Below are 27,950 nucleotides of genomic sequence, written 5' to 3'. Positions count from 1 at the left end.
CAGTAGGAGCGACCCATCGTTTCTTAATTTTTGGCTTCGGATCTGCTCTTTCGGGGCTTTATTCCGTATTTATACGAGTAGAGAGAGAGGTGGGTATCTTAAGAATACAAATCATGTGAGTCCAAAAACCGCTCTTCTTTGGTTCTACAAAACGGCTTTTTTCTAATGTCAATCATCTGCTTGATTAAATGCCTTTGTATAATCAAATAACCCCAATCCTCATTAACTACCATATTCTTATTAGTAAGTCAGCTCTTCGAAGTTAGAACTTGAAATACAATGTGTGATCTCTTTTTTCGGTGATAGAATGTTGTCTGGGCTTCTAGAGTCTGCACATGTGCCTTGACCAATGAGAGTGCACGCACAAACGTAGACTTGAGAAAGATTTCCATCTTTTTATGAGGGACAGGACGGTTCTATATCTAATCACAGGAACAAGTATCGTTTTTCTTTTCATTTTTTATTCTTGCCTTGGATCAACTCATAATTCTGACATATAAACCCACTTGAGTTGTTCTTTAAACCATACTACACGACTACCTCCTACCTGGATTCCAGTTTAATTAAAAGCTGTAAGCAAAGATAACTATTAATCTTGACAACTTCGTTTTTAATTGATTCATGTTTATTCTTTTGATGAAACTGAGGTATGATGCAATCTAAAAAAGCCCAAATCAGTTGGAGATAATAAATGTTAAACCCAAGAAGAAATGTAAATCGATCCATTATCGGATAGAATAAAAATTTTAAAAAAAATTAAAAAAAAAAAAGAGAATAAAAACTAGTCCAGGTTTTGTTGGATCCCGATTCTTACCAGTTCTCGTTCCTAAGTAAAGTTTCCATTAGTTAGTAGTTAGTCTAAAACGTTATAAAATATGAAAGAGAGCTGTCAACTATAATGTTATTTAACAAAGCCAAAGCCATCAATTAATCTCCATTATATGACTTGATCTACTTTCACACACCAACCAACCACTAATCTATAAAAACTCCCTCGATTTTCTAACTCTTTAACTCATAATATATACATTTAGCATTCAACTGGGGATGGGTATGGAATGATGGATAAGCAAACCCCATCCACAAGATCTGAAATTGCAGCTTTTGAGTGACCCAAAAAGATTGGATGATCGATCACTTGCACACTTGCACTGTACTGCATGTGCTGTATAACCAATAGTATTTATTTATGAAGTGCTTAATTACTTTGTTAAGACAAAATAGAGAGAGAAAATATCTAATCTATCTTTAGATTTTCTTAAGAAGTACTACTAAATTTGCATTTCCATTGCTTCTTATAGTATAGACGATGACGGTGTTGATGACCATAACTTTTTCTTTTTAAATAATAATAATATTGAGAAATGCTGGTAGCACTAAGTAGTAAGAATGGAGTAGTGGTGGGTCCATTTTCAAATCTGTCTGTTCTGTATGTAAGCTGATACATAGCTTTTAAAAATATGAATATAAAAAACCAGGTATGAAATGACTGTCCTGTCTCTTGTGAAATGAAAAAATCCCATCTTTATTGGATGTTTTTGCACGCATTCACTCCCTATGTCGATGGAGGGACCACACAGCCTAACAGTTGCCTGCTCTCATATAAAAAAAATCTAAATTTTTCTATCTTCATATAGATAGAAGTTCACTTCGTAGAAGTGACTTGTTCATTGTGCTAGCATTCTTCAATTATGTACATATAGTCAATGAAAGTACGTATAGAAATGAAGTCAAAATTAATAATTCATCAAATCTTAAGCGAGATAGTCGATACCATAAATGCACCTCGCTATCATGTAGGCAAGTATTCATATATATATATATATATATACCACCCTACTGACCTACTCCTTGGGTAGAGGAAAACTTTCTCTTAAAAAGTCTAAATTTCTATATTAATCAAACAAATACTTTGGTAAACATACAATAGAAGAAAAATGTTTATTGAATATTTAGGGGACGACATGCTTATGCAGCTTTGGTTTTGACAAAATTTACATTTCTATCATCATGGCCATTATTTTCTTTTCACCCACATGAAGAGAGAGAGAGAGAATCTCTTCACTCATGGGTTCTAATGCTTAACGTTTGGATGGGACTCCTAGAATAATGAAAAGGGTGTTTGGGGTTTCATTAATAGGGGTTGGGAGTAACGATGAAATCTTAGTGGTGAGTGAAGAGATCTCACAAGTGAATGAACACTTTTCCCAGATAATTTTGTCTCCTCCAATGGGTCATTTGATAAATTGTTATGCAGCAAAATTGATCTGTTTAGTAATGATATAGTTTTATGACCTGAGACATATCACAAACCATTGTGAGCTGAAGAGCAAAATTAATTCAAAAGGGAAAGAGGAGGCTACACCTATGACCTACCCACTAAATCTATATTGGAAAACGAGTACGATCCCTAAGTTGGGCTTATGATCCAATTTGAATGGGCTTGACCCACCACAGATGACCCTGGTTTACAAAATACAAAGCAACCATCATCCTTTGAGGGTTGGGCCCAATCCCATTTCGTTGAAGAAAATTGAGAAGGTGGGGGAGAGAGAGAGAGAGAGAGAGAGTTCAGGCTGTGAGGTATTAAGTTTGGCCAATTGTATTAGTTTCATGGAAACACCAAAGGTTCATCAAATTGTAGAATCTTCTAACCTCCCCTTTCTCCCAACGAGGAAAGGGGGAGGGGGTGGTTGGGGTTGAATATATAGGATCGATTTAGCCTTGGTTGATCTCGCCGAACCCGTATGTGTTTATGTAAGTCTTATTGTAATGTGTTTGTCTGGAAATATACGTACTCATATTTTTCTACTACGATTTGCATATCGTGTCATTGCTTGTTGCCCTGCTTTTATTTGTCTAGATGGAGTTTGATCGAGTTTAAGTGCTTGAAAAGTGTATCTAGCTACCAAAAGTTCAAAACAAATACGATTGTCTCAATAAGATATTCCCTTCATTCTACCTCTCTATGTTACAAGTTAAAGGTCTTCTTTGTATGAGAAGGTTCCAACGCAAATGCTCTAAATGGGCTTTTGCTATCCTATATTGTCCAACAAGAGTGTCTTCCCTGCTTCTTCCTTTCGTGCTAGTGCTTATTTGTTACTTTCTGGATTTGGTTTCAAATCCTTACAAAGCCTTTGTTAATAGGATCTTCTAAAACTAAGCAAATGGTATCTCATCATATTGTATGCCGCTAAGGTGTGAATAGAGGTGGGAAAAAGCGGTTCTTGAGAGCTTGGATAGAAGTGACGTCGAGGTATTTTAGAAAGTTAAAATTTTTAAAATAAAAATTAAGTAGATATAAAACAAAATTTAGACCTATTTGTCTTGTAATTATTGTTATTATTATTTTTTAAATCTCGTGGCTATTATAATTACCCTTCTACATTTTTGGTATTTGACAAATTCACTCCAAGAGAACAGAAAAACGAGCAACACTGAAAATATTTCTTAAAGTATTTTCAAACATGGCTTAACTGAAAATATTTCTTTACATATTACCAAACAAAGCCTAATTGATTTACCAATGGTATGACAAAGAAAGTGGGATCCAGATTATCTATGGCGTACTGCCCATAGTGGCTTAAACAGCGCGTAAATAGGATACAATGCAATGACCACCTTAACCCTGCTCGGGCACTTTGCCTGACTAGCGATAAGACAATCATTGCAGCACACCTTGTTTATGCACCGCTTGGACCACTACGGGCAGCGCACCGGAGAGGATCTGAGCATGGAGATAACTCTAACTAGGGTTGCTATGCTCACTTATGCTACGCCTAGTCTATACAGCATCCACTTAAGTATTAAAGTTGGGTTGTAATAATTGATGTCCTTATCTGAGAACAAATTTACAACTTTTGTTTTTTCACTTCTTATCAGTTTTCAAAGCTGTACTCTGCAACAAGTTAGAAAATTTGATATCTCAAAACAAAACTCTTGAGTACTGAATCCTGAGTGCTGTGTCCTTAGTCCTTCTTCTTAATCCTGACTGGTACGATCTGATTATAGAGTGCGCACGTGGGACAATTTGTGCCACGAACTATATGTACATGTACCAAAAATAGACCCATCAAATCAATCCATTGAATAAAGAAATTCCAAAACAGATGCTCTAAGACAAGGCAGATCGCACAACATGAAAGTACTTTTTTTTTTTCTATTTTTTATTGATAAAAGAGAAACTGAAAGTACACGCTAATGCTTTTGTTTGGATAAATAATGGGGTAAGAAATCGCTGCTTGATTGTGTAAGTTTCTGCACCAGCATGGGATCAATGACACTAAGCGTGAGAGCATCAACATAGATGAGATTTTTTATTTCTTAAGAGGTATGATTGTAATTTCATGTGCTCTTGTCTTCAGGCGCAATAGCCATGCTATCAGACAATGTTTCCCTCCTCTCCCCATATTTGGGAAGTGGTTCTCTATCTTGAACCTACGCCAACACTCTTTATGTTTATCTTTCTCTTCTCCAAAACAAGGGGCAGAAATTTCTTTTCACATGGGAAAGAGAGAGATAGCATTGGTGTAGGGCATGGTTTGGGATATATTTTTTTTTTCTCATAATATTTTTTTTGGGAAAAAATTCTCTAAGCCATTGGGGTGAGTACACTAGCACCTCTATAGCAATCTCTCTTTTCATATGAAATGACATTGCAACCCTCCAATGTACAAAACCATTTTATCGCACATCATTGGTGTGTTTTTCTATGCCACTTGCTCATAGAACCCTCTCTGTATCTTGTTTTAAAAATGCTAAATATTATTATAGAGAGGATTCTTTAAGGAAACAGCATAAGAGAGTGTACCATTGAAGTACAACAAAATAATATTATACATACAAGAGCAACGAGGTCATTTCATGTGAGATGGAAAGAGATAGACACAGAAGTGTAAATGTATCCTACTGTAGCGGTTCGGAGAACTTTTTTCCCATATTATTAATGATAAAAGTTTTTGAGGAATCTAATTACAATCGGTAGAGATAAGGATAAGTCAAGACCCGATCTTGCATCAAAACAAAGAGGAAGGACTTTAGGGTGAATAATGAGTGCAATGTTCCCCTATTGTATAAAGTTAAAAAAAAATATATATATTTTGAAATTAATTTTGTATCAAAAATTTAATATTTTTATGTGAAGATTATTTGTGGATGGATTACCTACCAAGTTGTAATTTTTTGAATGGACAAAAAATGAGGATTTATGTATTTTTTGTAGTCAAAATCCAGAAACTAGTTGGCATCTCTTTCTTTCTTATGATTTCTTTAAAGGTCTATGGGCTGAAAGAATCTTTGGCTCGAGAATTAAATCTTGACTTGGGGATACATTGACGGAAATGTGTTCCTCTTTTTTCAACTGTACAGATCTTTCTCAAATTGAGCTTGGTTTATGGGTTGATTGTTGTTACTGCCTACTTTATCTGGATTCATAGGAACCAAATGCTTTTTCAAACTACCTACTTAATCTAGGTTAGATACTCTTGAGCTAATGCATTCGGATCATTCTATCATCATTTGTCATGGTACGAATAAGAGGTAAAATGGTCAAAATTTCATTTTTAAATGAGGTTCACGGGTAAATATGTTCGATATGGTAAATAATAATTTTACTAAATTTAATTATTTTTTTGGTAATTCTATGGTAGTTAATACGCGATTTTTAGCTGAGAAAGCGAGGCTGAAGAGGCGAGGTGTGAGATCAATACGCCTATTTATGACTTTGTAGCCGACCTTGTTATGTTTTTTCTTTCCAAAAACAAAAGAACAAAGAGGGAGGAGAAATAATGGTTTTCACTTAAATTTAGTTTCCTGAAGACAAAAAAATGCTTCTCACTTAATGTATTTTAATATGATTAATAGGTACCTCATTTTATATTAATTAGATACGTTATCTGCAATGTAGCAAGTCAAGTGGGATCCACTGCATTCTTTTCTTGTATGTTGAGTTTTAGTTCAAAATAGACTTAGACTATGTTAAAATAAAATAATAAATACATATAAAAGACAAAAGTTTTTTTTGTTTTTTCGAGGTCTATTAACTAAAGATGGGATATGATGGTCTAAACTTATTATTTCGATGAAAATAAATATTTGTTATTCCCCCAAGTTGACGAAGTTTCTTAAATATATATTTTTTTTATCTCATACAAGAATCATTATGACTGCCTTTTTAAACCATCTATCAAAGAACAACTGCCTTAATATAAAAAAAATTTGGCCGAGAGAATGCTGTCTGGGCTTTTAGAGCCTATACTTGCATAATGATCAATGGGAGTGCATGTGGAAGCATCGACTAGGGCGAAATTTTCGTCTTTCCATGGGGGCAGGGTGGAACTGTGTTTAGACGCTAGCCACGCGACCAAGTAACGTTCCTTTTCCGAAAAGAAAAAAAAAACATGAATTCTAGTTTTATTATTAAAAATACAAGAAAAATACCTAGTGTCCTCTTACTATTTTACAACTTAGGTCCACACACTGTGACAATTGAGTTGCTATCCTGACTCCTCTCCCCACCCACCTCCAAAGGAAAAAAAAAAAAAAAGGTAAAAAGGAGAAGGATAAAGTTCTTTGCACCAGGGGTGCAGGGTGCGCCCAAAATCATGGGAGTGGGTGAAATGATCGGCCTGCTCCCCCAGCCCTAAATGCCCAAAATCTCACCCCATGTGTATGGGTGCAATATATGCCCAAATGCGCTCTCAGACAGAGAACGTGCACCCAAAAGAGAATATATCATATAATCTAAGTTTATTTATCCATGATCCTCAAGCTCCTAACATTGTGTCTACCAAGCAATTTATCAATAAGGGCTTTTACTATTTTGCCAATTACCATATTTTGATTTAGGTAGTAAATAGTTCATAATTCATACATCAACCAAGGAAGAGCCAAATTTATTACAAAAAGATAGACAACATATACAATGTAGAATCTAGGGTTGACACAAATATTTTTTTTCGATTTGACAAGTTATATTATATGGTGCTAGAATTTTAATAGACCCTAATGTCCCCATTTCATGTTAAACTTCTGTCCAAATGGCAAGATAAAGTTTTGAAATTCCCCCCCCCCCCCACCCCCAAAAAAAAAATAGAAAAAAAATAAAAATATTGAATAGCTGAAAATACAAGGGGGGATTTTTTACTCAATTTAGGTTTTATTATATCATCCTTCCACATGGTACAACTTGATGAAGAGTGAAGAGATTCCCTCTTACAGCCTAGAGAATCTTTTTTTTCTAAAAAAAACTCAAAATTTTCCTTATTCATACAAGAATCTAGGCTGTCCTAGAATTTGTTAATCAAGTTGGGACTAAATTAGACCAATTCAAACCTGGACCACGAAAACCCTAATAAGACGGCATTGAAGCCTTGAAGGAGACTAATACCAGGTAAGGATGTAAATGAATAGCCGAAATCCGTTTTCATATCTGTGTTCGTATCCGTTTAGCAGTATCCGAATCCATCCGAAAGCTAAACGGATACGGATACGGATAGGCTACAGCTATCCGAAAAGCTATATTTACATGTAAACGGATAAAATATTCGATCCGTATCCGTTTAGCACTATCCGAATCCGTCCGAAAGCTAATCGGATGCGGATGCTGATATAGCACTATCCGAGCCGAATCCAATCCCTTTACATCCCTAATACCAGGGGTAGCAATGGGTTTGGTTTGGTTTACCAATTTGTTTAGCCCAAAAAGATCCTCTCTAGCTTGCCCATGGTAGGACCCATATAAGTTTTAGTGGTTTGCCCATCACTTGGAACTTAGAAGTGGAGATTGTAGAAAGGTGGACTGTCTGATCTGAGTAATTTGGTTGGAACATTATCTTGCTTCTTCTTTTACAAGGTGCATGTGGTGACAGTGTCCAAACCTGTAAATTAGAGAAGGGGAAGGGATTCTTCATGCATGGAAGATTCTGTGTTTTGATTCATCAAGAAGGGGGCAGAGGTGTTATGGTCATTTTGGATGAGAATTTATGTCCATTTGACGATATTTAATGCCGACCATGCATATGCACCGGCACCACTACAGTGCATAAAAAACTTTTGCCTTAGAAGGAGAAACATGAAAATATGAAATGATTGTTCAAAGGACAACCCATCTCTATAGTAATGGCTTGTTACTACCATACAGTACCGTTGGGGGAAAACATGAACCACATGATTTGGGCAAATTACATTTTATGGAAGTTCCAAACATATAAAGTCGCTGTCAAAGTATCGTGAATAGATTTTATTGATCATTGCGATGAAGATTATTAGAGTTATTAGGAATTCTTTGTAAACACAGAAAAGCGCAAAAAATGTGTAACTCATTCTCCATTGTTAATAAAAACTGTTTTCATCTTTCCGTGGACATATGCATGTAGCCGAACCACATAATTCCTGGTCGTATTTTGGTTACGTGATTGTTTCTTCTTTCTATTTTTGTCGTGTTTTCTGCATCATGAATAGGGTTTCATCTTTACAAGGCTGGTGGCTCTTGTAATGAACAAACTGAGATTTTAAAATGACTTCGCAAAATTGAAGAATCAGATTATGTTGAAGTGGGAAGTCAAGTTAGCATACTTGCCTCCATATGAAAGGAAAAGAACAAAAATAAAGAAAGAAAGCAACAGGGGAAACCAAAAGGTTTCATGGCCTCACATGCGTTGGGTCCCCTAATAACTCATCTTCCTACAATTAATGTGGTCTCTCTCATTGTCCATAATATACCACAAAATATCTTGAGTGTTTCACCAGATTTCAACCTAGAGATCATATACTTCTTTTCATTTCCAGAATACAAAGTCTTCAAACAGATTTCATCACACTACTACAGTTTACACAAAGCACCCATTCTTTTAATGTAGAATAAAGTAAACTTGGTGTGTTTGTCACTAAAGATTGATGATCTTTCCATTGTACAATCTTTGATTAAGCTCCAAACAGTGTTAATGGGTGTCCATTTGGCTTAGAAAAGCTCCACCATCACCCCCCACCCCCACTAAGGAAGAAAAAATAAATGAAAAGTGTTGACCATTAGCTAGTGTTATAATAAAGTAACTTTTCATCTATAAACTTTCTGATTCTTATTCTTTTTACCAGAAAGAAGAAGCGAGAGAAAAGTTTCTGATTTGTTATTCAACCCAACTGGAAAAAAAAAAAGGAGAGAAAAATAAAAAAAGAAAATAGAGAATATAATAATAAAAAAAAAAAAAGGAATACTTTATCATTAGCTTTTCTAGCTTTTGGTACTAGTTGTTTGGATTCTCAGGTCTTGAAAAAGAAAGACGCTTGGCTTTTTGTGATAGGAATTCAAGCCCGCCAACAGAGATAGGCCTACAAAAACATTTGTTTCTCTTTATTATATGCTCAGTCTCAATCTCCATTTCAACACCCCACTATCCTGTTGTTGGTGAAGCCTGATTTGGTCTAGAAAGTGCGGTTGAGACCTTTGAAGGATCGTTTTGACCTCAAAATGATCTCGGAATACTGTAAAATGGCGGGGCTCCATGCCAAAAGATGAAATTGTGTTGGGCTCGTCGATATCTTCGAAATGAATACTTTTGAACCATGTGTTATGTTTTAGTCCGATTGAGGTTTTTTGGCATTTTTTTTGGGCTAAGGGCATTTGTATACTTTCTGGGGTTACAGTTTTCTTATATATTGTTCTTATCTCTTTGAGATAGGATCATGAGGGTTTGTAACATTTCCAGACAAGATAGTGAAGCATGTTCTATTGCTCAGCCGTGGACGTAGCTTCCATCTTGGAGGTGAACCACGTAAATCTCTATGTTGTGCGTTGTGTGTGCTCTCTCTATTTTCGTTTTTCTTCTGCAAATTACCATTCTGGGCATTGTTTTCTTAACATATCCCCCCCCCCCCCCAAGAATATTATTTTAAGCAAAGCTGTTAGACATGGCTTCTACGATCTCACCCTCATCCAAACATATACAGAATGAATTTTCTGATATTTGCAACCAAATATAGAATTCAATCTGTTTCACTTGATTTTGTTAAGTTCTAAATCTGCTATGTCTACCTATCTCCATGGGATCTTAAGCTCCAAGGTGTGCTACAGTTGACGTCGCCGGAACGAAGCATCTCAATGCACGGTTGATCATAAGTTGACACCATGCAGCATCAGAACAAGGCTCATTGTTTGTAATATATGGAATGAAAGAAGGTAAATTGAAAAACATTCATTCATTCAGAAACGGAGAATTTGTTGTATCAATCTACACAAAGAGGTAATAGCATTTCTAGCAAAAAGAGCTTAATGGAAACTCATACAAGGCTCAAACATGAGAATGAAGAACTTCTTCATTGGATTAGCAAACTAATTTAGTACATCAGAGAACTTGGTACATCTAGGTCTCTTACTCCTTTCCTCTGCTCTATCTAACTATATCATCATAGCAGCTGGATATATACATGTAGATACTACACCACCTAAACAACCATCAATGTGGAAAGAGAAGATCCTACTCATACTTTCATAAATAACAAACAAGAAAAATAATAAAGAGAGAGAGAAAGAAAAAGAAGAAAGATCAAATCATTTGCTTTTGAGCTATTCCAGGATAGCTCCTTTCTGGGGAAACCAGAATGATCCTTCTCTGGCTTTCTGTCTCAATTGCATTGCTCTGCCAATTTCTTCTACGAAGCCGGAGCAACATGGCTCATTGCAAAGGTATGTGGTGCAAAATTATCTCAGCGAGTTGGAACCCTCGTGCCTCACCATCTCAGTGAAAACATCTTTACAACAGCAGAATTTTCATTCACACCATTACGAGCTCTCATGGAAGTTGAGTGACCGAGACAATGCTGCAGGATTGGCTTGCAGTACATGAGAGGTTTCAGCCATGTGATTCTTTTCATCGCCCTTTGACTGGAAGGCCTTGAAGAGCCCTCCTCCACTTGAATCCGCCTTGTCATTCTTAATTCCCAAGGTAGCCCATATGGAGCTCCTGGCAGCTTCCCCGGGATCATCAATCCTCAATGTCTTTGGAATCCAAAGGCATCTCTCTGAATCACCCTGTTTTACTGGATCTTCTTGCTCTGAATTACTTGGTTTAAGCATATAACCATCTCTTGAATGCTTTCCCAAGGTAGGCGAGTTAGGACCAGAGACTGGAGCCCCAGGACTTGGAGAAGAAGATGGTGGGGGGAGCCAAGGGACGTTCCAGGTGCCTGGGACAGCACAACCCCAATAGGTTGGTGTGGGGTAGAATGATACAGGAAAGCTTGGAGGGCAGAAAGCAGGCGGGGGCACCGCAGTACCCCATTGATGAGTTGAGTTCCATGGATATGACCAGGGAGCCCCTGGAAAGAATGGTATCCGAGGAGGAAAACTATGACAATTCCGCATCATTACATCTTGCAAACCGACCTTGTTTCCCTCCACTGTAGAGTTGGAAGCTGTGACAGAAGATCCACTGGAGTAGTCATCGCCATTTTCTCCCCCTCCACAAGAAACTGAAATTCTTTGTTCTGCAGGTCTATGAAATCCATTACTTGTGCAATTCCTCATTGTTTTCTCTGCAAGGTTCAACACAGAAGCCATCGATTCACAAAGTGGCGTGTCAGAGCCAAAAGTGAGTACGGTGGCATTGGGTTTCAATGCATGGTGAATTCCATCTGGTGTATCTGATGGAGTCGTTTGGAGGGCCTCGGGGACAGTAATGTGCCGGTAATGTGAAGCAGAGCTCTTGCTCTTGCGACGGCCAGCACCCACAGGCACATTTCTCATGGTCCCACCAGCTGTCCAGTATCTCTGGCAGTTCTTGCAGAAATGCCTGGGCTGGTTGACATTGTAATTGTTATAGTAACAGAACTTGGTGTCCATGCTATTACAGCGGGGGCATGGAAGGATCTTGTCTGGCTTCTTCAGAGTTTTATCTTGTGAATTGTTTGTCTCACCCTGTTCTTCTTCAGTCTTGGAAGCATTTGGCATTGCAGTTTCTTTGTCAACAGAGGGTGTTTTAGGGTTCTTATCAGTCCCTGACAATGTAGCTGGATTTGTCGATTCGTCTGAACTTGGAGGAGGTGCACCATCATCTTTATTTTCAGTGGGTTTATCTCCCAATGTATCCTGATATCCCAAACCATATTTTGAGTAAGAAACAGGAATAATAACAGGCATGGCTTTAGTAATAACAGAAGGAAACCAATGCAGGAGAAGATAATCCACTTCAAATTTATGCACGAATCTACTATCTTCCTTAATAATCAATTTAATATGTTTTTCTGTTGCTTTATATGCAACAAGGGCTTATCTGAAGACTTCCCACTAGATCATCATACTACTTTAAAGCTGGAATCAGCTTCACTAGTAGTAATGTAAGAGGAAAACATAGAGGAAAAGGCAAGACTTTACATTATTTTCTTTAATAATAGAAATATTCAACCGAATTAAAACTGGGTGCTGTTGTATAGTTGCTGATTTTAGAAGAAAAGTTCTTCTTATCCAAAATCATCCTATCGTGACACCCTATGATTTGCTGTTAAAATTGGAAAACACATAAAACAAACGATTCTTGAACAATATTTAAGACAGTCAATAAGAGGAGAAAGCTGAATCAAAACTCGAAATTTGACAATTGAACAGAGTTTTTCAGAGGTAGTTAACCCCAGATATCTCCAGAATTTCTCGAGTCACTGAACTAATACAGAATTCGTCAATCCAACTGGACAGCCAGTGAAATTTGAAGAGTTAACAGTTGTAAATAAGAGCTTGTCTCACACAAAAAGAATTAAGCGGATAAGAAAATCGGAAACCCAAAATAGAACGAAGTCACAAACCCAGATTACGAGCGTATATTTTCTTTGAGTGAAGCAGATTACTCATTTTAAGCATAGAGAAGTATAAAAGCCTGGAAAAGAAGCAATCGAAAACAAAAACAACATACGGGAACCTAGAATATAAAACAGAGATAGATGTCAAAATGTAACCTTCAGCTATAAACTCAATAGCCGAAAATCCTAAACAAAGCTCGGAATACCTCACAAAACACACCCATCAGCAAAACTCGAAAAGAAAGAAAAGAAACCCCGAGAAAATAAGATGAAACTAGTATTGATCTTAGTCCTCAGAGAAAGGGGTTCTTGATTTGCAAGAGAGTAAGTCAAACTGTACTATAACACTTTCAATTCAAATACTTTGTAATTTGTACTCTCAATAACTTCTCTTCTTCTTCTTCTTCTTGCTGTGGTTGTTGATCTTCTTCCACTTTGTTGGACTTGTTGCTGTCATCAGAAGAAGTGGTCGAAGGAAGATCGAGATCGAGGTCGATATTGTGATCCTGTGCAACAGGGAAAGTAACAGGAATAGCATCAGTAGCAGAGCCTGAAACACAGGAAACTGCAGCTAGAGTATCTTCGTTGGTAGTGAGAGGGATTGTTTTTCCAAACAGTTTAATCGCCGGGTCTTTAGCTTCCGACATTTCAGTTCTCTCGCCACGAACGAAAAGAGTCGAGGAAGCAGAGAGAGATTGAGAAGTCCAGGCGGCAAGAGCCGAAGAAGGGGGTGGAGGGGGGGGGGGGGGAGTTGGTCAGCAGATGAAGGGGTGTTGGGAGTCTTTGTTTGGTTTTGAGGGGCGGGGGGATCTGAACTGACTGAGGGATGGCGTGGTGTGCGAGAGTAGTCGTCGACGTCGTCAATGTTTCTTCGGTTTGGCTCAGTTTAATGAAGCCTGTGGATGCCACGTCAGTAAGAAGACGAATTCTCAGCCACAAGTTCATGTGGCGTTGCGACCGTCGTTGGTTATGATTCCCATTGCAAAGAAGGTGGGTGTCCGGATGCACTCTTAGTCCCAGTCAGCATATCCCCTCCCGATTAATCGCCTCTCCTCTTCTTCTACTCGCCCTCCTCGTCTTTCTCTCTCTCCCTTACTATAAACTATTTTTAACTCTATTCCCCACTTCTCTTTTTAGTTTGCGTAGTAGTTGTGGCTAGCTAAGTGCCTTGTCGTAGGAAACACAGGATGGCCCACAAAGGCACAAACAAACGAGTTATCCTTATTGGATATTTATCCTTCTTCAGTCTAGATTCTAGGGCTAGAACAACTCAAGGTTGGACTAGAACATCTCAGCTCAGGCCTGGTCATGTATATTCAGCTAGGTATGGTCCTGTTTTAATTAGAGGTGCAAATTTGGCTTGGCGAACCCAAGGCCCATCATGAGCCCAACAGGGCCTGGGATGGGCTTTCCAGCCTATGGGTTGGGTCAGGGTTGAGATTTTCGAGTTTGAGTAACGAAGTAGGATTGAGCTTAGTTTGGGTTGAGTTCTGTCTAACTTGACCTTGTATATATATATATATATATATATGGGGAAAATCTTGTTGGAACCAAAGTAGGTGAAAAAGAAGTAATCTTATTTTCTTTTCTTTTTCTTTTTAGTATAACACGTCTTTTTTCAATGAAGGTAAATTATATCATTTCATATGGATAGTGAAATCTTTTAATAAGTACATAATGATAAATGACTTTCAAATTATTTTTGAAAATAAGTTTTTATCAATGACTTAAAATAATTTTTTAGAATAAGAGTAGTGGCAATCAAAAAATGGTTACCGCATCTTACTAACTTACTTAACCACCGTGGTGATAACAAGGTGCATCTAATATAAATATATAATATACAAATTATACATAATAATATCATGGGAAGAGGTTCTCAAAGTTGCTGCGCTAGGGTGTGTTAGCACTTCTATATCTCTCCCTCTCTTTTCTCATGTGAAATGACATCACTATCCTCCAATGTACCAGATTGTTTCAACGCGCTTCTCTATGGTGCTTGCTAAGAGAACCCTCTCCCTGATATCATATATACAATTAAAAAAAAAATAGGAGAAGCTTAGCCTTACTTAGCCCTAAAAGGACAAAAATAGGGGTGCCAAGGTCAATCAGGACCAACCGACCCATTCTGGATCAATCGAGGCGAGGTTGGGTTGGGTTGATGCTAGGGGCCAGGTCTGGGCTTGGGTTAAGCTAAGGTGATTCAGGGTTGGGCTGGGGTTTTAAAAAACCCGGACCATCTGACCCATTTGCACCCCTAGTTTTTACCATTTTCATGTTAATTTTAGGGTTTTCTTCCCTGTCACTACGCCTAGTAAAGTAAAACGCTTCACTGTTTTCCAAATGACAGTATATGGATTAGTCCATGTGATTGAGGACTAGACAAGCATCTCTTTGGTACAATTTCAGCTTAAAATGAGTAGAGGAGGTAGCTAAAATTATAAAATATACCATTTTTTATTTTAAATTTCATCTCCATTTGATGGCATTTGGATAATTTTAGTAAAAGATTGAATCAGAGTTTGAGCAACTTTCTTTGCTTACTTTGGGCTAAAATTTGGCCATTGAGATGTATGTGATTTCCTCTATTTATGGACTAACACATGTACTATCAAGTGACAAATAGAGATGTGTTATACTTCACTAGGCATAGTGACTCCTAGAAGAACCCTTTTAGGGTTTTATATATAAATTTTTTTTTGTTAATATACAGCTATAATATATCAAATCACTGGTATATATTAGAAGTAAATTATGATACTTAATCTATGACCCTTATCTTGCATACATATATAATGCATAATTTTATGGGAATGAATTATAATGACAGATTAGGAATTGAATTTATTTTTTTATTTTAAAAAAGAAGGGGATCAGTCGATTAACACGGGATAAGGAAGGGTACTTTGGGTATTTTAAAGTACCAGGGAAAAAGAAGTAGAAAAATTTTTTTTTTTTTTTTGGAGGAATCATAAAATGAAATTCGAGTGTGAGAATTTGGGCAAATGTAAGGTAGGTAGGTGTAAGGGAGTAATAGAGAATTTTCCTTTCTCATGACATAAACAATATGGTATGAGATATCCCATCATTTCCTTTACTTTCCCTTTCCTATTATCCCAAAGTCCGGATCAGCTCCCCATGTAGGGATAAATCTCACACCCTCCATGAGATTTGAGTCTTGTATATTAGAGGGGGATCTCACCCATACCCCATGGAGAGTGTGAGATCTATCCTCACCCGTCCCCACGTGGGGAGTGGATCCAAACCCATTATCCCACCCCCACTACACTTAGAACTCACTCTCCTAATTATCGTACATCAATATTTATTTATTTTTTTGATAAAAATTCTACCCCAATACTCAAACGCAAATAAACAGTACTTTAAGAATTTTTATTTTGTCAAACAAGTTAGTACCCGAGGAAAATAGTTTTCCTAGATAAAGCACTCAAAGAGGCAAGGCTAAAGAGAGATTGTGCATCTGGTTGTGCCTTGCAAAAGTAAAATTTCGAATATAATTTCAATTATATGTTATCGTACATATTTCCTATATTTTTCTTATATTTGCAACCGTTCATTTTTTTTTTATAGAATCTATTATTGTATTTAATTTTCAAAACATAATTTTACCACTTAAGAAATCCATCTAATCTTCTCTTGGTGGTAGATATTTATGCGACACTTGTATATCATAATGGACCAGTCCAGGGGTGAGGGGATCACTCCCTTATTTGATGATATTCAAAGGTTGTTCTTTTTTAAGGAATTACTAGTTACACGCATTATTAATTGTTAATACCCAAATGAGTCTTTTTCTATTGGTTAAAATACCCAAATGAGTCACCTCTAATGCTCTAATAGCCTAATATTTACTCGCCCGTGTGAAAGAAAAAGCTCTCATCGATTTTTTTACCGAGTTTCCTGTCGCCGTAGATAAAGTCCACGTAGGCTTTGTGAATATTCATGACACGCGGACGGTGGATCCAGGAAGGAAATCTCTGCCTAGCTTGGGTACACACAAATGAGACCTAATGCCACATCATCTTCCATTTAAAAGCGGGTCCGAATGTTTGAAAGCGGGTTCAACTTATCACTTATTGTTTTTCTTTATGGTCTCGTGTTCTAAAAGCTAGATACTTTCATAAACTCTCATTCTTTGATCCCAAAATTCGTGCGAAAAAAGACTCTTGGACTTGGAATAGTATCTTTCATATCATTCCATTCCTAGAGAAAATCGTGGTCCGAAAAATAGGTAATGACAAATATACTTTTTGTTGAACTGACCATTGGATCCTTTCTCAGTCTGGTAGTCTGATAAACTATCCGTTGAACTCCATTAATCCTTCTAATCGAATTAGAAAAGTTGATTTTTTTACCATGGGATCTAGATGGAATCTAATTTACTAAACGATTTACTACCTTTGCACATCTCATCTCACATTCAACAGGTGATTCCATCTACTTCTGAGGACAGTTGGTGGTGTACTAGGGCCAAAAATGAAATTTTTAGCACTAAACTGATTGCTAAGGAGCTAATTTCTGTTTCTGTTAACAATAATAACTTTTTATCGCCTCTTGGTGGAAATTCTTTTGGAAGCTTAAGATTCACCCCAAATTTAAAATCTTCTTCTGGCGGGTGCAAGATGCTGGTCTTTCAATCAAGGCTACTCTGTCCAAATGGCTTCAAATTGACCCCTCCTGTGCTCTCTGTGGGAATTATGTTGAATCCTTATGGCACTTATTCCTATCTTGCGATTGGGTTAAACATATTTGGGTAGTTGGACTTTTGGGGTTGTGAACTAAGTTTTTGGATCATCCATCCCTAAAAGATTTTTGCTTGGCAATCCTTTTCAACCGTACTTTAGATAAACAATCTCTGATTTGGTTTTTTAGTGTTTTTATTATTACTTGTTACTTTATTTGGACAATCAGGAACAAGGTAGTCATTGGGTCATAAAGCCTGATCCAATTTGGGTGTTGAAACAGGTTAAACAGTGATTAGCTGATTTGAAAATATCTCCACCGTTAATTTCGTCCCATAATGCATATTGTAGTTCTGAAGAGGTTTTCTTAAGTCCATCTTTTGATGCCTTCTCTTCATTACCAAAACTTAACTTTCCTGTTTTAATCTGTGCAGGATACCATACACCTGGACTAACTTTGGCAAGATGGTCCTATATCTTATTGTTAGATGGAAAGTTTAGATGTTTTGCTGCTAGGCATATAACTACTACTACTCATATGGAACCAGAACTAATGAGCATCCGATCATGCTTCGACCATGCTGCTAGTATGGGGTTGAAGATAAAAGAAGTGTGGTGCTCTAACCAACAGATCACTGATGTTCTTCCATCTCCAACCAAATCTCGTTGGCCTTGGCATCTTATAAAAGACTTAATTTATATATCTAATATATCCCAAGATATATGCTATAACAGACAGGGAGACAACTTTTGTATAGTTATAGCCTTTAATCTAGCTAGGCATCCTCAGACTAAAAAATCTGTATATTTTTCGATTAGTTAGTTTTTAATATATTTCTCTTTATCATAAAAAAAAAAAAAAAAAAGAGGTCTCCAACCCAACCCTGTCGTTCATCTGCAGTCGTATAAAGGCTTCGTGTCTCTCATCTCCATAAGAATCTCCATCTAAGTGGCTTTCCTCAGCCTACTTACACGTGGTGAGCAGACGACGAGAGGATCTCCATGTAAATTACACATGATGTCATAGTTAGAGATAAAAATTGCAAGGGGATGAGTTTTCTATCCGAAGCGTGGCCCCTGCACCAACATGACCCCAATGAAAATGTGTGAGAAAGCATCAAGAGGATGAGATTTTTATCTTTTATGGGGTGGGCAAATCATTTCACCCTATCATGTATCTAGCTTAAGGATTATCGGACAAAGTCCTTTTTTCGAAATTCAAATCATAAATTTTTTTTTTGGAAAATAATAAGCAGATGCTAGAATGCAATTTTTCTTGCACATAAATTCTTTGGGAAAAAGAACACTAACAAGTCACTGTGGTTCATCCACCTTGACCTATGAGTGCATGAAATTACCGCTCCATCGCCCTTAAAACATAAATCACATCTATGTTGATGCCCTATCATGCATTCTCTTTGGCTTCCATATTGATGCAAGAATCACACAATCACACAACAATCTCTTGTCCATTTTTTTATTTTTTTTGTAATTTTTATCACCTACTTTGAAAACATGGACCCATTTGGATGGTACTTCCTTCGAGAGATGTGGCGTGCATATTCTTGCACATAAAAAAAAAAAATGTTTAAACAATAAAACTTTTCAAGAAGTAGCTAACCAATGACAAATTGACAAGACAGTAACACTCATCATTTATGGTTTCACATACACATTATTATTCTATGTTTTTTCCCCAACTATTAGGATTCAGAGAGATGTTTTGCATTGTTATTCTACATGAAAGTTCATATGTCAGAAAGGAGAGAGAATGTAAGATATTAGAGATGTAAGAGGTTTTGATTCTTCGAAGCAGGTATTTAATTGCAGCATTCCGATCAAAACTGAGTCTAATTCTATTGGACTGGAAGAGACCATTAAGGTGGAAACTGCCAAGGACGACTCAAAACTTTCTCATGATGATTCTGATCACCGTCATGCCTCCTCTCCACTGCTTCAAGGTAAGAAACACAAAAAGATACTTTGTTGAAGTTTCTAATTATCCTGATGCTGAGTTCGAGACGTTTCACCAATTTTCTTTTGACCTTCTTTCACAATCTCCCAACCTCAAGAATTTAGCGGACAATATTAAAGCCTAGGTGTGTGAATCTTCTCACATTCATCGCTTTATTCGAGCTGGTAAGGACTAAAGAGTGTGAAGAGAGGGATTGGCATAGAGGACAACCATCGCAACCTGCTCAGGTAATACACTCTTATTGTTGTGCTTTTTTTTTTTTTGGTAATTATTCAATTGTCTTCCTTGCTATCTAGTTTTCTGTTACTCTATAGCTATATTATCCGAATAATAGAAATCTTATTCATAAATTTCTCCGAATGCTTCTTCTTTTTTCGTATCTGTGTTACCCTTCTCTTGTTATATTCTTGTTTATTCTTCTTACTATTTCTATATTTGTCTGCTTCTGTTATGTGCAAAAGGTCCTCATGTCATTTGTGTGCGGATTCTTTTGCAAGTCATCCCACAGAAAGTGAGGGCCCTATACCCCTCTCTCTCCTCTAAACCCCTTATTTATTATTTGTAACCTAAACTCTCATACACCCAAATTAGCACTCATATATTGTGAGAAAGCCTCTCCCAAATTTCATACACTCCATATGCCACCAATTTGATTGCCGTTTATGATACATAATTGACATGCATCTTGGCCTTGACCCCTTCACCTTTTTCTTTCCCTCCTTTTCAAAAGAGTTTCTTGAATGGTAGCTCTAGAAGGTATTTTTAGATTGACACAATTTTTTGCCATAAAGAAAGTAGTGTGACATTTTCAACTTTACAGATAATCAAGTAGTGGTATGGATTGGCCATGTGCAAATTTCAAGCTTAATTTAATCATGTAGCTTCCTATGTGTGTGCTTACATCCATTCATATTGTTTTCATAGTCTTGAATTTTTCAATATTTTCTTCTTACCTGGCTACTCCATTTGATTTGTAACTTCCTCCCTCTTTGTACTTTTTTTTTTGTTGGGAAATTTGTTTTCATGGTTTTCTCACCTTTTGAGTCTTGGTTATATCCATGAAAATGGGTGGCTTCATACTAGTTTTCAATAAATTTAAGTGGACCTTCCCTGCTTTATAGCTAGAGCTTTTTCTTGGCACCACTCTCTTATGACAAATTAAAACAGAAATGCACTTACACATGTTTAAATTGAAAATAAAAAAGGGAGAAAGTTCTCTATCCGGGAGTGTGGCATACTATCTCTCTCCTCCCCATATAAAAAGACACATTTGTCCCCTTGTTTTGAGGAGGAGAGAGATAGACACATGAGAGTGCTGGCGTAGGCCACACTCCCGGACAGAGAACTACTTCCCAAAATAAAATTAGGAAGCTTTAACATTAGTACCCACTTGAGGTTTTGAAGATGTGGCCACATCAATAGGGCAGAGCTAAGATCATCATTTTAGCTAGAGCTCTCTCTAACATATCATTTCAAATTTAATTTTGAAAGTGTTTCTCTTTCAAAATGGATTTTTAAGGTGTTTAATGAGTTCTAAAATATCTCAAACACTTCAAGTTAAGCATTCTAGAATATGGAAATTAATTTTTATCAAATTGAAAATCCAATTCAATTCTGATTCTTCGGCGTTGTTTTGTATCTTCTCATTTTATTAATAAAGGTTCGAAGTTTATCCCAAAAGAAAAAAAAAAAAAAAAAAAAAAAAAAAAAAAAAAAAAAACATATTCTCTTTTTATTTTTGTAAATAAAAACTAACTCTATCAGGATATTGCGTGTAGTGCACCATCCTTGCGCCTAGATACAGGGGTGTGCGAAATGACCATCGTGCTCCCATGGAAAGGCAAAAATTGAAGGGGGCATGATAGTCATTTTGTGCCCCTGCGTTTGGACGCAGGGACAACACACGCCAAGGTAGTGTTTTTTATCCCTATTGTATAATATCAAATTGGGGAAAAGAAAGCTACCCGGTCGTGCCCCTTGCATGGTGACCATGCCTAGTAAGGGTGTCAAAATGAAACCGAAACCGACCGTTTACGATCTAACTGAATCAGACCGCAAAAAAATGGTGCAATTCTGATTTCACATGTTCTCTATTTGGTTTGGTTCGGTTCGATTCGGTTCAAAATCGGATAACCGTTGGTTAACCATCAATTTTGAACCGAATAGAACCAGATAGAATCTAAGAGTCCATAACTAATGTATAATACCCGTGGAGGGTTAGCTTGTTCAGTATAGGTATCAACTTACGATTTCTTCATTTATCTTTTATTATACTTAAGAAATTAACAAGAAAAATTTACATTGACTTTGCATAACAGGGAGGTGTTGGAATCTCTGGAGCAAAAAATTCTAATGGGTGGAGACGGGAACATCTAAGCTCATCTTTGTTGCGTTGGAACTATTAGAAGAAGCTAAAGAATGCAAATTAAAGTGGCGTGGATGCATCTTTGTAGAATGTCTATGGTTAATTATGGACTGTTGGATTGAGAAGGGACTTTGGAAGCATAACATTATAGAATATTAGATTATTCAGTCATTTTTCCTTGGGGATAATTTTGATGATTAGAACTTCTTTTATTTGCTTGATTTTGGTGGTGTTGGAAATCTTATGAAATCATCTTTTGAATAAGATCAAGATCTTTTATTTAATGCTTGGTGTTAATTTTTGATAGGGTTCCATGTTGATTGCTTATATTCTGATTTGTTTATGAAATGGGTTAATTGAATTAAAGGGTACAAAGGTGGAAGGTTGAGTATTAATTATAAGGTTTTGTTAGTGAAATTCTGATTTGTTAATTATATTCTAATTTGTTTATGAAATATACAATTTCTCCCACATAACAAGGAAATGGATGATAGAATTAAAGGATACAAAGTTGAAACCAGATGTGAACTGGTATGACAAACCGCATGTAAATCGGTTGTTAGTCGTATAATAAAAACCAAATAGAAATCGCAAAAATCGCACCACATATAAAACGATTTTGATTTTTGGGTGATTCTTATCCGGTGCGGTTTTGATTTCTACCTTGCAAAATGTGCACCGAACCTGAACCGCACCGTATAATCAAAACCGCTCCGTTTGACACCCTTAATGCCTAGACACAGAAATTGCATTGGGCACCTAGAATTTCGACTTTTACATGGGGCAAGACGGTCATTTCTAGATGGGCAAGGCGGACCGTGTGTCTAGGCGTGGAAGCCACACTAGGTGCACAACGGGTAGCGTTCTTTCTTAGAATTTGGATCCTCTATGGCTGAGACGCCCGGTAGGACCGTGCTGCTAGACACGGTGAGGGATGTAATGATCGCTTTACCCCTGTCCAAACATCTTGCCTGAGTGGGGGTAAGGTGGTCATTGCATGCCTCACCGTGTATGAGCAGCACGATCCTGCCGAGCAGTTCGGCAGTAGAGGATCTGGATCTTGACAAAAACCAATCCCCTACTCCGTACATTGCTTAGAAAACTCTCTAATCTTCTCTTTCTCCCCACTCCACAGTGTCCAGTGTCGACATCTCTGTATCTCTATTTGCTCTTCCCTTGTAATCACTGTAAATCTCCGCAACTCTTTGAAAGATCTTCTCCTACTTATTCTCTAGTTTTAATGTCTTTACATATCAGTCTCTGTAACCGATTTCTTAGCCATAGATCATGTTCAGTGGATATGGAGCCGTCACCTTCCAATATTTCAGTTAGTCGGGAGTTATGAGGCCACCTCATACTCGCCTGTTTCCTTCGTAACTAAGAAATTCCCACTCTGCTCTCCACAACTCATCAAAATATCTCCAACTTATCCTCTAGAATTAAGCTATAAGGCCAACTCATACGGGCCCGTTTTCTTAACCAAGAAATTCCTTCTCCACTCACCAAATCTCATCTACTGCTTCAATGTTGAGTTACGCTACCAGCAGAGGCACGGTCTAAGTTCTTTGAGGAGGTGCAGGGGAATTTTTTTTGCTTCGGTGAAGTTTGAAATTTCTTCGTCAAGGTGCATATCTCTTTCTCTCCCTCTCTCTCTCTCTCTCTCTCACACAGAGAACCCATGTGTGATTCCTGTTTTCCTTCCTTTTTGTCAATCATGATTGATTTTTTGTAATTGAATAAGCTAAGTGTAGGGTTTAAGACAAGCTTTGGGATTGTCAATGAAACATGGCAGCTGGTTCAGTATAGAAAAATTGAAATTTAATAGTTATGAAAGTGAAATCATGAATCAACACTGGTAAACAATTTCCGTGAACACTTGGGCTCCGATTATTCTTCAAATTTTTTTTTTCTCTTGGAAATTGGTATTATTCATAAAATTTATTTTATATTTAGCGGTCATTTGTCATAATTCATCATGGAATTTACGGAACCTCAAATTGATGAAGCGTTTGGCCTTTTGTTTTGCTTTTCCTTTTCCTGTTTTCTTATGTCCTGAAATTATGTGAGAGGTTTACTGATGTTGTCCGGTGCCATCATTAATTCATGCTAGTAAAACCATTTAATGAAGAAATGATCAGTACTTACATTTTCAAATGCCATCATCTAACTGGTTTGGGCTTGCAGTCTGAACTTTTTTTTTGCCTCATTCATTTCATCCTTCTTTCTCTGTGAATGGGGAAAAAAGAGATCCATAATCTCTTCATCACTTTTTTTTCCCTTTTCTTTTTTGTTGTTTCCCTTAGGCCATATATTTATTAAATTTTGTTTTATATTTTTTCTCCATTTGTCATTTTCTTATTGAACTTGACAAGGAAGCATATATGGGTACAATTGAGACTTGGGTGAAAGAAAAGAATTCACTGATATGATGGGGTTGATATCCTTAATGGGTGCCAGCATGTCAACTATCAAAATACCACCACTTTTTAGGCTGTGTTTGGTATACATTGTTGGAATGCATTCTAGGTCAATTTCGCATTCTCGACGAAAAAAGAATTAGACAAAAAGATAAGATGTCCGTTAAAAGCTAAAGTTGGGTCCAACATGGGAGACCCAACTCTTCTAATCAGTCAAATGGCGAAAGTTGCCCCCTTGAAAAAACAATTTCTAATGTTTTATTTCATTTCCCCCTCCTCTCTTGGTAAAACTGAGGACCACCTACACCAAGATGAAAATATTAACCTCATATAAATGTGAGTCACATAGTCAATTAGTTGTCAGTCATCTCCCATTTTGTGGGGTCGAAGCCAAAAGATGGTGTATGCCATGTTTTTATATATTGGAAATGTTAGTGGCGTCTCTCACATATTATGTCAGGTTAACAAGTCCAAACCAATTTTCAAAGGCCCTAAAGGGTGAGGGTGACTTTGAGTCATTAATGCCCAATGGCTTTCACTTTCAATTTCTCAAAAATCACTAATGTGTACGTGTAGTGTTGCACATGACAAAAGAAAGAAAAGAATGGAACAAGAATTGGGGAATGAGTTTCAGAAAAAAGAAAAGAATTAGCGAGTGAGGGGGTGGGGGAGAGAGGTTTCATTGTAAATCGGAAGGGTGGAAGTGCACATGGATAAGGAAGTGGGATGAATATAACTAACTGGCGAAGCCTCAAGTACTTGAGGAATTAGAATGTCACAAATTTTTTTTTTTAATTAAAGAGGTATTTTTTCTCTTTTATATGATGGTTCTTTTCAAAATTTGAAAAAAAAAGGCTATCTTCACCATAGTTATCAAGGCGGGAAGGCGACCATGGCGTTTAAGAGGTTCAAAAAACAAGGCGACACCGCCATGGTGGCAAGGCGCCCAATGAGCCTGGACGCCATGGGCGACGCCTTGATAACTATGGTCTTCACATACCAAGCAGAATTGTAGGAACCCCGGTAACCTTAATAAAGTAGTATATATATTTTTCTGAAACAGACAGTTTTATCATCTTGTATTGATCAAGATGTATGTCTTAAGAGTATCAGACTTATGGTATGCACGAAGCTTAATCATGGAACACTTGCAACAAGGTTGGGTTTAGTTGTTTTACCTCGCTCTCTCTCAAAAGCCTTGAACCCTTGACTCGAATGCTGCACAACTTTTTAAATCTTCATTGAGGCTGGTTTGCTACAAGGTGGACGGTTTATTTCTCTCAGTTTTTAACCAAAACTTGAGAATTTCTCATGAGAGATTTCATTTTTCTTTCATAGTTTTGAAAGAAGCTTTAGCACACCAATTGATTGGTTTACCCTAAGAATTTAGACATGCCATATTTGGTGATTGTAAAGTTTGCTGGCTTTATTGTATTACATACCTGCTTGTTTAGCTCTAATTGACTTTTGTTGCATTATTGATTGAGGCATGTTTTCCTTCCGAATTGATATATGATTTGTGGTGGCTGTTAGATATAATTTGGACAAATTTGAGCCTACAATCTATAGACTTGAGCTGATATATCCATAGTTGTCTTACATCATGACCTCCATTATTGTTTGATGTGACTGAATAGGCTTTAGTCTAGTCTTGTTATAAGAGTTAACTCATAAATATATATGCAGTAGAGTTCTTATAATCGCCTTGCATAATCTGTGTCATTATTTAGGAGCAGTGAAGTATAAAGACTACCCCAAAAGGACCAGAATACCCTCACGGTATTCTGAAGTATATATTCCAATACTCCCCCTCAAGCTGGATTATACAAAGAATTAAAGAAAGAAAATTTAGCTTGAACTAAATAAAAAAAAACTCCATAATAATGCTAACACTTCCCCTCAAGTTGGCGCATACAAGGTACTAATGCCCAACTTGAACAAAACGGGAAAAAATAAGTTGTAGCAGAATCCAGCTTCAAGACGAATGTAGCTCCCAAATAAACCTTCAAGAACTTGAAAAAATAGATCTTCAAAACTTGGGCAGACTTGATCAGCAAACCGGGACTGGAATGTCTTCCAAAAAAGCCAGCTTTTACCAATCTTCTATTGCTGTCCAGTGATGAATCTCTGAATGATAATCTTGAAGATAAGTAACTAGGGTAGCGAGTAGATGAATCAAGCAACGGAAAAAATCAATTCAACTGTACAACCTCATATAGGCAGGCAATCACCAAACATCGTCAATACTTTAATACCAATCTCCTCCTTATGGCAAACTCACCCCAATAACAAAGTAGATACCCATTGGCAATGGTGAAAACTCTGATCTTCTATGTTTTGCCCCAAGTGTTCCTGCAAGTTCTGCTTTCTGCAATGGTTGCAGTATACTGTACATAATCCCTCCCTCACGTGTAGTACACGTGGATATAACAGAAATGATGTAAGTGATAGAGCAAAAACATAATATTCCAAAATCTTCCAAAAGGTGCCAAGGGTAATGGAAAGAGAAGAAATGGCAATTTAGAGAATACATAAATTTCCAAGGTGGTTATGAGTATATGCCAAAGGTATGGTTTGAGAGGTGGTGAAGTGAAAAGAAGCAGTGGGATAATGAACCATGGACAAAGCAACACAGTAATTTACAACCTTCTTTCAATCGATCAAACTAATTCCAAAACACCAATCTCCAATGATCAAATCTGAATTAAAAAAAGCAGGTCTAATTTGAGAAGGTACCATTCTGTAAAAACTTGATCAATTTTCACACAAGGAAGTACTAGTGTGCAAAATTCCAAACTATAAACTCCCACATGCTAAATAGAACTGACGAAGATATTTGGACAGCAATGGATGTAAGAAGCTTCAACAAAAAACTTGGATCAGATCTGAATTTGTGAACAATGCTAGGATCAAGCTCTCAAAGGGAGCCGGATATGAACCAGAAAAGCTTCACATAACTGAATAGGTTTGTAGTTGCAACCAATAACCTTGGAACACACTGTTGTCATCCCAAATAAGCTGATCTCCAGGGTAGTAGATACGAGTCTTCAATAATGAAAGAAATTTGATCTCCAATAGTAGGATACTCAGTCTCAATAATAGGGCAACAGTAGTCCACATAAAGGCAGCAGTAACATGTCAACCAGTCATGCTTACAGAAGCCAATCAATAAAACCAGCAATATATGTAGTAAAGCTCAATAGAACCAGCAAATATAAGATAAAGAACCCGAAAGATCCATAGGTAGTTGAAACACCCGGCCACATAGGAACAAGTAAAAAAAATAGGTTGATAATTGGAGAAACCGAGCCATAAGAATGAACCTGAATTTTTGCCAAAAAGAACTGATGAATGTTGCTGAAATATGGGTTGAATATTCCTTTGATGGTTATAAAACTCTCCTAAAAAAATCAGCAAGAGTGGACTGTCCTAACCCTTAGATCGATTATAGTCAGGGTTTTGTAAAAAAACCCTGAAAGTGAAGATCGATTGTAGGGAAGGGGGCTTCAACAAAAATGATGATGACTTGTCAAAGGTGATGTCTTCTGGTAATAGATGCTGACCACAACTGCGGGAATGGATCTCCAGTTCGAATAACCAATCTCCTTGGTGATTGAGACTTGATCTTCAAGTGGGAGAAACACAAAAAATTGCAAGAAAACTAGGGCAGCAGTTATCTTGTGTAATATAACTTCTTCAAGCCA

At 37.1% G+C, this 27,950-nt stretch overlaps 1 protein-coding gene across 2 annotated transcripts; it reads right to left on the bottom strand.

Annotated features, from left to right (window-relative positions):
- Window positions 1–10,293: 10,293 nt before the first annotated feature.
- LOC122654705 (cyclic dof factor 3-like) lies at window positions 10,294–13,511 on the bottom strand. Of its 2 annotated transcripts, none has more exons than XM_043848918.1 (2): window positions 13,164–13,511; window positions 10,294–12,082 (listed from the first exon to the last, which is right to left on the bottom strand). In XM_043848918.1, exons 1-2 carry the CDS (start codon window positions 13,431–13,433, stop codon window positions 10,778–10,780), a joined length of 1,575 nt encoding a protein of 524 aa, XP_043704853.1. In that variant the 5' UTR covers window positions 13,434–13,511; the 3' UTR covers window positions 10,294–10,777. The 2 variants fall into 2 exon arrangements, with proteins under 2 accessions (XP_043704853.1, XP_043704852.1); XM_043848917.1 differs by having other exon boundaries at window positions 13,187–13,244.
- Between the last annotated feature and the right edge of the window lie 14,439 nt (window positions 13,512–27,950).

Source organism: Telopea speciosissima, chromosome 3 (assembly GCF_018873765.1).
Source record: "Telopea speciosissima isolate NSW1024214 ecotype Mountain lineage chromosome 3, Tspe_v1, whole genome shotgun sequence".
Classification (NCBI taxonomy): domain Eukaryota; kingdom Viridiplantae; phylum Streptophyta; class Magnoliopsida; order Proteales; family Proteaceae; genus Telopea; species Telopea speciosissima.
The sequence above is the reverse complement of the archived record's forward strand: the minus strand, read 5'-3'. Positions and strand labels throughout refer to the sequence as shown.